General features: G+C 41.4%; 1 protein-coding gene across 1 annotated transcript in view; it reads right to left on the bottom strand.

Moving 5' to 3' along the window:
- The window catches only part of Pla2r1 (phospholipase A2 receptor 1), a 138085-nt gene that overhangs the window by 96149 nt on the left and 26516 nt on the right, over window positions 1-15420 (bottom strand). Inside the window, 2 exon segments of the mRNA XM_052724437.1 lie at window positions 4939-5112; window positions 13575-13748. Coding sequence (XP_052580397.1) covers window positions 4939-5112; window positions 13575-13748 — 348 coding nt within the window.

Raw genomic sequence — 15420 nt, forward strand, 5'->3', positions numbered from 1 at the left:
AGGGGGAAGGGCGAGCATGCACCATGCATCCATTTATCACCATTCTTCTGGGAGGCATCTCTGGCTTTGTAAAGCTGTAACTGCTTCTTCTTCCTTCCAGTGACTCTCATTCCATGAACACAGAAAAAGTAACTGGGCACTGCAGGAAGGTCTATGGGGGGGGGGCGTTGGTAGGCAACAACAACAAACAAATGTCAAAACAACTTTATCTGCCTATTCCAACGGCAGATTAATATGTTACTACAAAGCTACACTTCTATGCAACAAATTATTTTTGTGTAACAAAATGGAGCAACAAGGCTAAAAGGATGGATGGGGTAAGAGTGCTCACTCTGCAAGCATGAGAGCCTGAGTTCAAATCTCCAGCACCCACATTAAAAAACTGGATGTCACTGGGATGCCTGTCACCTCAACATTTGCAGGCAAAGACAGGAAGACTCCAGAAGCTCACTGGCCAGCTAGCCTAGGTGAACCTGTGAATAAGGCAGAGGGTAACACAGAAAGACACCTTACATCTTGTCCTGCCCTCCAACTGGGTATGCAGGAACACATGCATCTGCACACTCATAAACATAAGTCACAATACAACAAATGCACACAGACACAGACACAGACACACACACACACACACACACACACACACACACACACACACACGCACACACGCATCCTACGATGCAGAACTATATATCCACCTTTATAGACATGAACACATGCAGGTAAATTGAATGAGCAGATTACAAAGTTGTGTAATAGCGTCAGTTGGTGAACCTAGACAACTTTGCATGTTATGTTATGCATGTCAGACACTTTCCTGAGTCTCCTCTTGCATTATAAGATGTAATGTACATCACCACGAAGCTACTATGATTATTTCCACTTGGTAGAGGGGAAAACGGAAGCATCAAGAGAGCCTCAATCACTTCTTGAGTAACCCTGCCAGTAGGTGGTCACAGGAGGATTCAAACACAGACAGGTGTCTCTCTCTCTTTCTTGCATCTACGCACTGCACGGCAGTACCTGTGTTTCATACAGCACCAATTTCTATGGATATTGCTGGCTAGGTTTTTTGTTGTTGTTGTGGTTGTCAACTTGACACAAGCTAGAGTCATCTGGAAAGAGGGAATCTCAATTGAGAAAATTCTGCCGTCAGATTGGCCCGTAGGCAAGTCTGTGGGGCACTGTCTTGATTAATGATTGACTGGGAGGGCCCAGCCCACTGTGGTTGGTGCTATCCCTGGGAAGATGGTCCTCTGCTGCATGTGAAAGCAGGCTAAGCAGGACCGGTAAGCAGAATTTCTCCATTGCCTGTGCTTCAGTTCCTGTCTTGAGTTCCTGCCCTGACTTCCCTCAGGGTTGACTATTCCCTGGAAGTGTACATAGAAGTAAACCAATAAACCCTTCTTTTCCCAAGTGACTCTTGGTCATGGTGTTTATCACAGCAATGGAAACCAGGTTAGACTGTTCTGTCTGAACACATGTATTTACCTGCTTTTGCAGGACATGATTAAGGCTGAATTGTAGAAGTACAGCAGATTTTTTTTTCCCCATTTGCTTTTCTTTCTATATGGTTGAATTTCAAATTCTAAAACTACAGATGAGGTAAAATTTGAGAAAGAAATTGTCAGAAACTCAATAAAATTAACTAGTTTAATATTTCTTAATGTTTCCAAATCAATTTTTAAAATTAAAAGATTATTAATATGTGTGCATAGGTACATGCATGCAATGGTGAGTGTGCGGAGGGCAACTCTAGGACTTGATTCCCTCCTGCCTCATTGTGGGACCCGAGGATTGAACCGAGGTCCTCAGGCTTGTGCAAAGTACCTCTACCTAGTGATCTACCTTGTCAGGCCCCAAATAACCTTTTAAAAGGTACACGAATGAATTTGATCAAAAAGGAAGAAGAGGAGGGTTGGATGACAGAGGAAACACAAGTTCCAGCTCGTTGTCACAGTTCTGTTTGAGGCAGGATAGAAAGATACGGAAAATGATTGGCACACAGGAGGGAAACATGGAAAAAAAATAGGCCTTCCATCCCCAGTCTGGCTTACCTGTCCTGCTGATGGAGTCAGGAAACTTCAGGTTCCACTGGCCACTGACAGGGCCAGTACTGCTTACAGATACAATATGTATTTTTTCTAAGACTATCTTGTCCAAGATAAGAAACATATTGTGCATACTTTAGCCTAAAATTATGAATAACTTTGAGCTTCTTGAATTCTCCTCCCATTTCTAAATCTAAATAACACCCTTCATAAATCATTTGATAACTTTGTTTAGAAGAAAAATCTTTAATTTTTAACATTGGTGTAAACTATATCTTTTAGAAATGTTTAAAAATGGGGGAAGAATAGTTTCTGAGAAACCTTTAGAGATGTAACTTGAGACCACCAAAAATTCTACAGATATCATTGTAAAAACACCTAGATAGACCCTATCTTAAGAAGCTGATACCTATGTTTGGGTCTGCCTCATTCTTTCGTGAGTACTTCTCTATTAACCCCTGTGTTTAAGATCATGTTAAAAATCTCATTTAATAAATCTCTAATTCTGCTTCATAATGGTTTACCCTTAAATTCTTTTTTTTTTCACCAACTGAACAACAAACTCTGCTTGCCAATAGAGGTTCCTAACATATAGGAAACCCTTCAGACTGATATGGGGAGTGGAGTGTAGCTGTGTCTTTGTGCTTATCACCATTGACATATATTTCCAATGGGGGCTTGTCTGGGACCCAATTTAAAGTATTGCTGGTGAGTTTCCCTGACTTATTCCTTGCCTGCTCTGCCTTGGTAAACACAGCTTGCATTTCATCATGCATTAGTTAGCATGATGGTGTTTTTCATTTTCCCACTAATATTAAAGTTTTGGCATTTACCAAAGGTTTTGTGATGGGCCTGCATCATGGTTTCTTTGTTTCTGTTTTCTGGCTAAAGATCCATGTGATGCTTATTAAAATAAGTGTTATTAGAAATGAAGATAAAAATCCCATAGCATTGTCCACACACCATTCTTTAATCAGATAAAACAATACATAGCTTATCTGGAAGGATGTTTCCATAAAGTCTGATTTACTGATGTCTCAAGTCATGCCTTACAGATAGCAGTCTGAGACACCATAGAAAAACTGTCCCCCAAACAGCATATTCCAGACTCAAAACATAATAGGAACGGCCACTTCTACACTTTGTTTTGACCCTATATCTTAAGATCTATGTTAGAGTGTCTTTTAATAAATCTCCATCTCTATAATATTGGGGATCCATAAAATTATTTTCTTTGTCAAAGTCACAAATCCCAATTTTGCCTGAATGGAGGTCTCTAAGGGAAAGAGACCACTTTAGCCTGCTGTGGGAACAAAGTAAAGCTGTTCCGCCATCCCCATCACTGCTGGCACTTGGAAACATTATTGTCTTACACTATTAGTTAGCATGATGGTGTTTTTCATTTTCCCACTAATATTAAAGTTTTGGCATTTACCAAAGGTTTTGTGATGGGCCTGCACACCATGAATGATGGATAAGCTATTAACAAATAGACCTTTTAGTTATTTACCAGTAGAATTGAATGTCTAAATTCTGCAGATGACAAGACTCTTAATGTTAGGAGCTCCTCTGATCCACTTGCCAGAGTTCCAGCTCACCTGGGTCACACTCTATAGCTTCAAATTCTCTTCCCCAAGGGGAAAACTAAGACATGAGTAGGAGCCAAAGAGAATGGCACAGTGTTTATATAAAAATTCAGAGCTGGGCTGTGGTGTTACACGCCTTTAATCCCAGCACTCAGAAGGCAGAGGCAGGTGGATCTGCTGTGGAATATTCCTTTACACTGTGTGAATATATGTTGTTGTGATTGGTTTAATAAAGAAGCTGACTGGCTAATAGCTGAATAGAATAAGGTTAGGCAGGAGAGCCAGACTAATGCTGGGAGGAAGAAGGGAAGAGTCTGGAGTTACCAGCCAGATGCAGAGGGAGCAGGAAATGAACATGCCATGCTAATAAAGGCACCACGTAGCAGAGCATAAATAAGGAATATGGGTTAACTTAAAATGTAAGAGCTAGTCAGTAATAAGCCTGAGCTATTGGATGAACATTTGTAATTAATATAAGCCTCAGTGTGCTTATTTGAAAGTGACTGCAGGACAGGAAAACTCTATCTACATCTCTGAGTTTGAGGCCAGCCTGGTCTATAGAGCGAGTCTGAGGACAGCCAGGGCTACACAGAGAAACCCTGTCTTGAAAAAGGAAAATAAAGTTCAGGATTAGAAGGGTGGTGAGATGGCTCAGTGAGCAGGGCACTTGCCACTAAGCCTGAAAACCTGAGTTTGATCCCCAGACCCACACACTGAAAGGAGAGAACTGATGCCTGTAAAAATAAATGTCCTCTGACATTTGTGTGTGTGCATACAGATATACACACACTGAAAAAACCATTTTAAAAATTCAGAATTAAAATTTGGCCTATATTAAGAAAAGAAAAACATTTTTAAGGATTTTTTTTTTTTTTTGGATCCACCGACAGAGTCGCTCACAATAGCCATTTCATTGCATCAACATCAATGTTCACCATCCTGTAGCTGGAGAATTTCTCTCCAGCTCCCACCAAGCCCCACCAGTCCTGGAGCCAACTTATAAAATAAACACACTGACTCTTACATTATTTAAACTGCTCAGCCATTAGCTCAAGCCTACCATTGTCTAGTTCTTACTCTTATACTAAACCCAATTTTGTTAATCTATATGTTGCCATGTGTTCCATGGCTTTACCTGTTGCCTCTACATGATGCTCCCTGGACGGCAGCTGGTGTCTTGCCTTCCTGCCTTCTTGTCCTTTCCTTTCCCCTCTCTCTAGTCCCACCTATACTTCCTGCCTGGCTACTGGCCAATCAGTGTTTTATTTATCAAACAATCATTCACAGCACATTCCCATACTTACTCCTTATGAAATTTTCTTCATTTTCATCTGTAAAACTTAATAAAGCACCGCCTTGCATCTGACATGAAGAGTGTGCCTTATTCCAAGAGAGAGATGAAAGCAGGTTGAATTGGTAGCAAATGCGTGAATAGAAGTCCTTGTACCACACAGCATCACAAAATACATCTGTGGAGGCTGAAAGCAAAGTTCATTAGAAACTGCTCTGTGCTATTAGTGGTATCTAATATTTCTAAGATGAATTTAAATAATATGATTCCAGCTCGCAACCTCTAAAACTTCAGTGTCTTGACTCAGTCTTTATGTGAAATATGCACTGCTGTTCCAGTGATAACTTATGGTTAAATGTTTTTAAAATGTACCTACCTAAGGTAACTCAAGAAATGATCAATAAAGAATCTTTGATACTTTCAAGGAAATAAGAGAAACTTGTTTTAAGAGAAAGAAATGGAAATGAAGTATTTATGAAAATAATATGTTGATTCTTTAATAAGCAAGCATTAGAACTCTACATTAAACATGGGAATTAAATATTTATTTGGGATAGACCTTAATACTATTCCAAAAACCTTTTTCCTCTAATACCAAACTGCCAAAATGGAATGAAAGTGATAAGTAGACATATGTGTCCAAAATGAACACATATGTGTCCAGATGAACACATGTCATCAGGTATAGGGACAATGATACTAATTTTAAGTAGTTCTTCAGAGAAGAGGGATAGAAACAAAATGCATTTGTAAGACATTGGTCAAAGATTTCATAATATGCTTAAAAGTAACTTAATAGAGTATGAATGTGGATCTGAAATCTGAAGTTTATTGAAATGACAGAAACCAAAGGCCTAGTTGGGTGCTTTTGCTACAGTTTTAAACCAAACCCCAAGGTAAACTAATTCTAGAACTCAAACTCAGTCATACAATTACAAAATATAGAAGATAGAGAAGCAATGTGCTACAGTCTAGACTGTTCTTTTTCCAAGCATGGTCCTTAAAGTAAAGTAACTTCAAGACACTTCCCATGGCAATCTGGTGCACAATGCCTATACTGTGTCCTCTGGGAATATATCATGTATACTACCACAATAAAGACTCCAAGAGTCTTGTGGTTAAGAAACCTGCTTAATATTAATTCAATATACTTCAAACTTACCTGACAATGAAGTCTTTTTGTGGGTTATCATTTTTCCTAGAATACTTAGATAATTCTCTTGAGAAATGTAGAAGGTTTGATTTCATGTCTAGTTACTGAACACATTTCCAGAACCAAATTAGTTAATTAGAAGTTAGTAAATTATTATACATCTAAAGATGTCCACAGTATCTCCTGGCTGATACATGTATTTATAGAAGGGTTCAGTATTAAAGACAACAGAAACAAGGTCATCACCAGACAACATTCAAGGGAAGAGAGAGGAGAGGGAGAAATTTTAATTCACTTTGCTGGGGTGGTTAGATGTCCTCATGGAGATGAAATACTTCATCATGGCCTTTAAGTAAAAGGTAGGCTTCCTCTGAGATGGACAATACTCTGGGTTTAGACTTTAGTTGGCCATGTTCATCTGGTGTGATGACTGAAACCATCAAAGTTGATTGACAACTTTCAAATAAGATGTGTAGAGTAATACAGCCCGTCTAGAGAAGCAGACATCACCTGGGGCTGTCTGCATAGAACCATAAATTCTAACATTTGAGTTAAACAAATGAGCTGACTTGTTAGGAGGATATGATGTCTACTGCAAGTATTTGACCAATGTTTCTATATTATATAACCTTAGAAATCAGCATAGATAGTCTAAACTCAAGCAAAACCTAACTTACCCTGGGCTGTATATACACAGCCCACACTACCACTTGCAAACCCCGTTGCAACTACTTAATATGTAGAATTTGAAGAGGTTCTGAAAAAAGGGTCATATTGAAATAGCAAGACCAACTCTTGACAAAAACGGAACCCAGATCAGTGGAGGTGCCCTTCACACCTTTTCTTGTCATGCATACAGCTGTGGTCTGTTTGATAATTAAGACTTAAATTAAAACTTACTGGTAGGTTTTTCTCCATGTGAGAAGTGAGAGGCAGGTGCCCTGTCTCCAGCATTAACCTCTGCCATTGTGTCATCCCTGAGTAGCCACAGGTCACTCAGACATGCCCTCCTTAGGAAGGGCTTTGAATTTTTTCCTTAAAGGCAGTGTTTCCTCATGTTTGCTTCACGTAACATCCTCTTTACAACCAGGAGTAGGTTTTAAATGTGTGCTCCTGAGCCCCAAGTCAGGTCTGATTCATCTCTGAGACTGAGAGCAGGGAATCAGCCTCCCCTTAAATAACCTGCTACAAATTCCTTGGCACACCAAAGTCCTATACACTTTCCCACTTTTCATGGTCTCAGTGTCATACCAGATGAATATTGCCAATCTAAGGTCTAAATTCAGTATATTGTCCATCTCAGGGAAGGCCTACCATTTTACCTAACGGCAACAACGAAGGATTCCATCTCAGTGAGGGCATTCTACCCACACCAGCCAAGTGGTTTCTAAGCATTTTCCCGCTATCTTCCTCCTTCCTTAAATGCCGTTTGGTGACAACCTTGTTTTCTGTTGTCTTTAGTACTGGAGCCTTCTATAAATGCATGTATCAGCCAGGAGACACTATAGACAACTTTAGATGTATAATGTCACAGCCACTGGATCAGTTTCTTCTCACTTTCTCCCATCACACAGTCTATCAGCTTCCTTGGACCTATGCTGTCCTCTACATTACTCCCAATGAGAATTTCCTTTAAGTATATGACCAGTTAATCTGTGAATATATGGTCTGAACCCTACTTCTGTTTTCTGAGAGACCACATAGAAGCCGTCAATTGCTTTCACTTTCCTCCATCTCTAGTGCCTCAGTTACATCATTTCCAGATGCATTCTAAGATGGATGAGCCTCTTTTTTAAAAAAGAGACAAAAATCTCCCTACTTTGGCCTCCCTATTCCAGTTATTGCCTTCTCTTGGTCTCTAATAATTATATACCTTTATGCACATACTGTCTCTAATTCTCATCTTCTAAAGTTCCTATTGCAGTGTAAGTCATACACCATGTAATCCATCCTTTTAAACTACACAATCCAATCTTTTAGTATAATCGGGAGAGTGTGGGACTGTCATAATTGCTTTAGAACCGTTAAATCACATGCAGAAGAAACACAGTACTCATGAGGGGCGACTCCCCATTTCCACTTCAGTCCTCACTCCCATGTACTTCCAGCCCATAGCAACCATTAATCTAATTTCCATATCTATAGAGTTGCTTATGCTATATAGTTCATATAACTGAAATTATATAATGTGTGCTATTTTGTGCCTGGCTTTGTTCTCTTAGCATTGTGTTTTCTCTTTAGCATTAAAGAGTCATTTATGTTATGGCATGTAGCAATATTTCATTTTTAAAGTAATATTGAGATATTATTTATTATATGGTATGCTAGTTAGCAGTTTTCCAATTTGACACAAGCTAGAGTCATGTGGAAAGAGGGATCTTAATTAAAGGATTGTCTCCGTCAGGTTGGCCTGTGGGCATGTCTGTGAGACATTTTCATGATTAATGACTGATGCTGGAGGGCTTCATTGAATGAATGAGAATTGCTCCCATATTTGAATGTTTGGTTCCCTGAGTATTTGAGGGGTCATAGTAAAGAAACTGTTGACATGACAGCTCCATGTTATGGTTAAGGGGAAGATTTTTATTATAAATGTGAGAATAGAGAGAAAAAACAGCAGACTAAACATGGCCAGAGCTATCTGTGAGAGAAGGTAGAATAACCAGAGACAGAGAATAGGGAGTGTTTAGGGGGGATAGCTGGGTTATAAGGAGGAGGAGAAGCTGGGGGAAGGGAAGCCCATGAGCTGGAGGGAATTAAGATGGAGAAGGAAGTAAGAAGGGTTAGGATGCTAGTGTGGACTTTGAAATGCATAACAGGTACTTATGATACTGAGGGAGCCTGGAGGCGGTATGGGCTTTGTATACAACCACAGGTATGTCAATGGAGACATCCATGTCTTCTGCCCAGAGGTAAGGAAAACAACTCCTTTTGACAGATGGGATCTGGTTTCACAAGTTCCTGAGGCACCACCAGAAATCTTCCTATAGTACAGGTTCAGCTCATTTCTGGATATTTATAGAACATTTTAGAGTTTGGGGAATTGAAAATTCCATTGGATGCAACACCCAGCTGGTGAGCTGTTTAGAAAGGGTTAGGAGGTGTGGCCTTGTTGGAGGTGTAGCCTTGTTGGATTTGAGGTTTCAAAAGCTCACTTGTGCTTATAAGATGGAAATTCTCAGCTACTGCTCTAATGCCACACCTGCCTGCCTCTTGCTGTATTTCCTGCTGTGATGGTCATGGACTCACCCTTTGAAACTGTAAGCAACCCTCCAGTTAAATGATTTCTTTTATAAGTTTTCACAGTCATGGTGTCTCTTCACAGCAATAGAACAGTAGTGAAGACAAGGGCCTAGGTCACTGTAGGCAGTACCACCCATGGGAACCCCTTGGATGGGATACAATCAGAATTTTTTTTATGTTCTAGATACAATATCCTTAGAAGGCAAATCATCATAAATATTTTCTCCCATCTGTAGATCTTTTGAGGTGAGGGTTCTGGGGATAGAACTTGGGGTCTCAGTCATGTGAGGCGAGCACTGAGCACCAGGCGAGCACTAAGCCATTCTTTTCAGTGTCTCGATATGTTCTTTGAAGCACATGTTTTTTGTTTGTTTGGTTTTTTTTAATTAATGAAGAGAGACATAACACATTGTTGATTCATTTGAGAGACTCTGGTAAGGATGGCAATGACTGTTGATACCCATCTATTCTGATCTATCATTCAAGTCACTGATCAAAACTACATAGGACAGCAGTTCTTAACCCGTGGGTTACAACCCCTTTGAGAGTTGAACCGCCCTTTCATAGGGGCCACCTGTGAAAGACATCAGAAAACATAAGTCTTTACATCACAGTTCATAACAGTAGCCAAATTAGGGTTACGAAGTAGCAACAAAATTAGTTTTATGGTTGGAGGTCACTACCTCCAGTTCCTGAACTGGAGGAAGCTGACCACTACCTCACAGCGTGAGGAGCTGTGTTAAAGGGCTGCAGCATTAGGAAGGTTGAGAACCACTCTTCCAGAGGATGGAACTCCAAAACTATCTCTATTCTTTTTCAGGTTCGAAAGCACTAATGGTTTGGCCCACACAATCTTTCACCCAGTCAATTCTCTCTGTGTATAAGGTATATAACCCAGAGAGAGCTAGCATAACCCAGACTCGCCTCTAAACAAACCTGTTTGTCATGCTTCCTCAGGATGCGGTTTAACTACACTCTTAGGGCTAGTGCATTTGCCCATGTATGTGTTAAGTTTAAATTCTGCTCCCTTACCGTCAGCTTTCATTAAAGGTAGCCATCATTCCACACATAGAAGTTTTAAAAAGTATTCCTTGTGAAATTAGATGAGACACAGAAGTGTGACTCTTTATTTCGCTTCTCTCTGGTCTGTCTGCTTGTTGACTCACGGAAAGGACGGTCAGTGTACTTCAATTCCATTCCTTGACACATCATTTTGAGTTATGTTGACCACCAGGAACCAAAAGTAATAAGGAAGGGAGGAAAACAGAGCTGAGCTGCAATTTAGCACCGAGTACACATGCTCTCTGCTGCTGCTGCTGCGCGGAAGGTCGGAGGAGCTGGAATGGGGTGGGCTGAGGAAGTTCCTGAACTGGAGGAAGCTGAACAAATAGCCTGGGGACCATCAAAGCCCTGAGCCCAAGAAAAGCAATCTTCCACGGGACAAGGCTGAAATTGGCTACAAGGGACAGCGGATGCTGACAAAATTCTTCTCAGAAACTTAAGAAAACTGTTTGTGCTGGTCAGTCTGTCAACTTGACATAAACTTTGGTCATCTGGGAAGGGAGAACCTCCACTGAGAAAAATGCCTCCATTAGTGTGGCCGGTAGACAAGTCTGTGGAGTATTTTCTTGATTAATGATTGATGTGGGAGGGCTCTGCATATTGTCACTGGGGACGTCCCTGGGCAGGGGCTCCTGGGTTGTAGAAAAAAGCAAACTGAGCAAGCCATGGAGAGCAGACCAGTAAGCAGTGACCCTCTGTGGCCTCTACTTCAGTTCTGCCTCCAGGTTCCTGCCTTGACTTCTCTTCATGATGGACTGAGATTGGGACTCTGGGCACTTTGGGTCCCAATTTGCTTTTGGTTGTTGGGTTTTATAGAAATGCCACAGAAAGTAAACTAATATATGATTCTTTTTTTAAAAAAAAAAGTCCCCCAGGGAAAATGCAGTACTTAAAAACAACAGTCCCACATGAAGAACAGAGCTTCACACCAAGGTCTCCACTTGGAATGGTTGATACCTGGTGTGATGCTGGCTGTTAAATGTCTTCATGCCATATCTGGTATATAGATAGGTAGAGATAACCCGAAATTACTTGCATATTGTGAATTTTCCAGTAAAGAATTACATGCATCAGATTCACCTGAGCACTTGTCAAAAATGCAGATGCCTGGATCCCATATCCCGGACTACTCAGTCTTCCAGGTCACACACCCTGGACCACTGGGCCTCTTCCCCCAAGTGATTCTAGTGCATCACATCAAATTTGTCTGAATTTTCTGGCACAGGGCAAGCCTGTCCATCTTGCCTTAAGCCTAGATGCCAACTTCTTTGAGGGGAACATCCAAAGCTCTAAAACTCTTGGCATTCACTAATATGCACAGTTTAGCGGTAGGGACAGCAATGAAGAGGAGGGATTCTTCATTCATAAGTAAATGCTGAAAGACCTGGCATGTAGCTCAGTGGCAAAGTGCTTGCTTAATCTGTTAAAGACCCCCAGGTTCATGCTGGGTGGTGGTGGCTCATGCCTTTAATCCCAGCACTCGAGAGACAGAGGCAGGTGGATCTCTGTGAGTTCGAGGCCAGCCTGGGCTACAGAGTGAGTTCCAGGAAAGGCACAAAGCTACACAGAGAAAACCTGTCTTGAAATACTGGGTACCCAGGTTCAGTACCCAGTATTGCCCAAACAGCCAATGTGTTGAAAAGATGAGTGAGAGCCAGTCCTTATGAGTGCTTACTGAGTGCACACTGCTATAAGTGTCTTTGATGCACACTGTCTAATTGAATATACACAACAACCCTAACAGGCCTTGCTATGGTCTTCATTCTGTCATGAGGGAAGCAGAGAGGTGTAGCTAGAGTTTTCCTGCCTGGCCCACAGTCAGGACAAATCTCTGTCACCTGCCAGTCCCACAGCTGCTCAGACCCAACCAAGTAAACACAGAGACTTATATTGATTACAAACTGTATGGCCGTGCCAGGCTTCTTGCTAACTGTTCTTATAGCTTAAATTAATCCATTTCTATAAATCTATACCTTGCCACATGGCTCGTGGCTTACCGGCGTCTTCACATGCTGCTTGTCATGGTGGCGGCTGGCAGTGTCTCCCTTCTGCCTTCCTGTTCTCTCCTTTCTCCTCTCTGTTAGTCCTGCCTATACTTCCTGCCTGGCCACTGGCCAATCAGTGTTTTATTTATTGACCAATCAGAGCATTTGACATACAGACCATCCCACAGCAGAGAGTGAGAGAAATGGAGATGGGGAGACTTTCCAAAGATTCACTGCTGGGAGAAAGTCAGACTCATCTTGGTTTGTCTAAATTAAAAACTGCCACTCTTTCTTGTTTATTAAACCCCGTGGCTCTTACACTAGAAAATAACCATGAAGAGAGCTTATAAGTGACATTATTGGGAGTTATCTCTTTAATTTACCTTTGTTTTAAATTTAATTGTTACATTTTAGTGTATGCCTGGAAGGGAGGCAGGCACGGAGGGAGAGAAGGTGGTCATTCTCTGAGTCTTGGGAACTGATATGAAGGAAACAGAATACAGAAAGCAGAAGATATAAATATTCCTCAAAACTTAGAAACAATAGAAAATCAAGTTAAATAAGAAATAATAATCAAGCTCTAACTGAACAAAGTAGGTAGGATGTTATAGCTGTCGTTGGATCTTGAAAATTAGGTTAAGAACTCGAGGAAAGGTTTTGAGGCTACAGCAGAAGGGTTGGAAAAGTGAGAAGTCAAGACAAGAGAAAACTCAGTGTTGATAAGCACCTAGGGCAAATGTGATGCTACAGAAAGATCATCAAGGGGCTGGCTGATGTCTGGACTTGACAATGGGCAAGACAAGCAGTCTGGATGTGGAGATATTGTGGCAGCTCCTAGGAGGCGGTGGACCAAAAGGATGGCTGGGTTTGATGTGCCTTCTGGTCGTTTGGAAGCATTCTGCTGGAGAGCTGGCATTGGCAAGATCACAGAATATTATAATTTGATTCCAGTTAAATCATCTTTATGCACCAAGCATAATGAGGAAAGGCTAGTTAGCATCTTTTGAATGTAGAGGAAGGGAAAAGACTATGAATTAGAATTGTCTCTTCAAGTCAAAAACAAACCTCAAATCAAAATCCAAATTGATGGAATCAGAGCACTTGTTCAGACATCAACCCATCAACCCTGGTGTTTTCTTTCACTACAGATAAGTTTCCAATCATCCTCGATTCATTCATGACATATGGAGACATATTTATTCTTACTAGGATCTGGGCAGAAGCCCCATCTCTCATCTCGTTCGTATCGGCTTGTGGTGGCACACCACAGCAGGTCTTCTTTCTGCCCTTCCCGGATACATTTGTGGTGCCACTGATGGTTGTACTGGAAGGGGAACACACAAGGCATCCCGTGGGCATTCCCTTTGATTGTATATAAATCTAGGATTAAAAAAAAAATCACAGTCAAATACAGTGTCCGTTTCTTCTTTGGAACACGTCATCTGCTGGTGCATGTTTATTGGTTGAAAACCCCCACTAGCAGACACTTGTTAAAAGCTCTGTGAGCCCTGGGGCCTCAGCAGCTAGTGTGTGCAGACACACCAGGCCTTCAGGAGTAGTGGCAAAGGATTTGTTTCTATGTTTATCTAGTTGTGTTTACTACGGCTACCGCTCACAGCAGTATACAAATTTGTGAATGAATGAAAAGAAAGAATGTAACGGAGTTTTTCTCTTTTAAAGTATTTGCAGCCTCCCATCAACCATCTCTGTCTGAGCTCCAACAGTTTCATAGGCACCCTTCATTCATTGGGTTGATGTTGTAGAACACAGTTCTCTAAGCAAACAGCGGCCATCTTCATCAGATCGGCTGGGCCACTTCTAAGTGTCATCATGGTTGGGCCTGTGGACTGTTGATATTCCCTGATAGAAGGAAGTGGTCGGGAGGATCATAGGACTCTCACCTGAGTATCTAGCTGTGGCCATTTGTATACAGATGTGTCCTAATTGTAAGTAGCCTGAGAGATCCCAGAGGTGCTAGGGTGTACAGGCTGGGAGAGGCTAATGGAAGAGTGATTCATCTATGCAGCCTTGGGGGCTGTTGTTCATGCTAGGCACAGACCTTCTAGTATGGCTGCTTTAGGCTTACCCACTCTCCAGCCCGTAACTCCTCCCCCATGCTCTGAAAGTAAACCTAACACACTCGTTGCTTCCTCGGGGTTAACTTTGGTGGACCCCACCTTTGGCTTGTCATTGGGATGCAGGGGTAGATGTTGTCTATGTCTCTCCAGGGAAGGAATTTTCACAACAGCCAATAGATGTTTGTGGGGCTGGAGAGATGGTTTAACGTTTTAGAGTGCTTGTTCATCTTGCAGAGGACCTGAGTTCCATCCCCAGCACCCACATGTTGACTCAGAACCATTATAACTCCAGTTCTAGGGGATATAATGCCCTCTTCTGGCCTCTGTGGACACCAGGCAAGCATGTAGTGAATGTACATATGTGCAGGTAAAACATTTATACATCAATAAAATAAATCCTTTAAAATTAAAAAATAAATACTTATTGCTCATTCAACATATCCCACACTGAGAATATAGTAGTGAGCTGTAAAAATTCCTTTTTGTTAACAAGATGGTTTGGTGGCGAAAGAATATGTGATAGCAAATAGACAAACATAGTTTCAGGTACTAATAAATCCCACAAGGAAAATAAAAAGGATAAGAAGATTGTGTATGTGTGTAGTGGAGCGGCCCCTGCATTGGGTGGTCGAGCTGGTTGAAACAAGGATTCTAGCTAGTGTGGGCAAAGGAATTGTCTGCAGAAGGAACAGCAAATCTAAAGTGGAGACAAGATGCTCGTAGAATAAAGGAGGCCCCAGGGAGTGGACCCCAGGAAGCAGTTTCCCAAATTGCTGTTCTATACTCCCGTCTTTATTCTGAGGGTAGTGGGAAGTCACTGGCAGCTTTCAAATGAGAGAGTGACAAAATCAGACTTCCATTCTTAAAAAGGAAAAAAAAAATCACTGTGCACTATGACATGGTCTGAATGGAGAGTGAAGCGGGCTAACCGGTGAGTCAGCTTCTATCCGTAGGAATATTGGGGTGCTCTTGAT

This window comes from Peromyscus californicus, unplaced genomic scaffold (assembly GCF_007827085.1).
Source record: "Peromyscus californicus insignis strain IS unplaced genomic scaffold, ASM782708v3 Scaffold_7__1_contigs__length_154581171, whole genome shotgun sequence".
Lineage (NCBI taxonomy): Eukaryota > Metazoa > Chordata > Mammalia > Rodentia > Cricetidae > Peromyscus > Peromyscus californicus.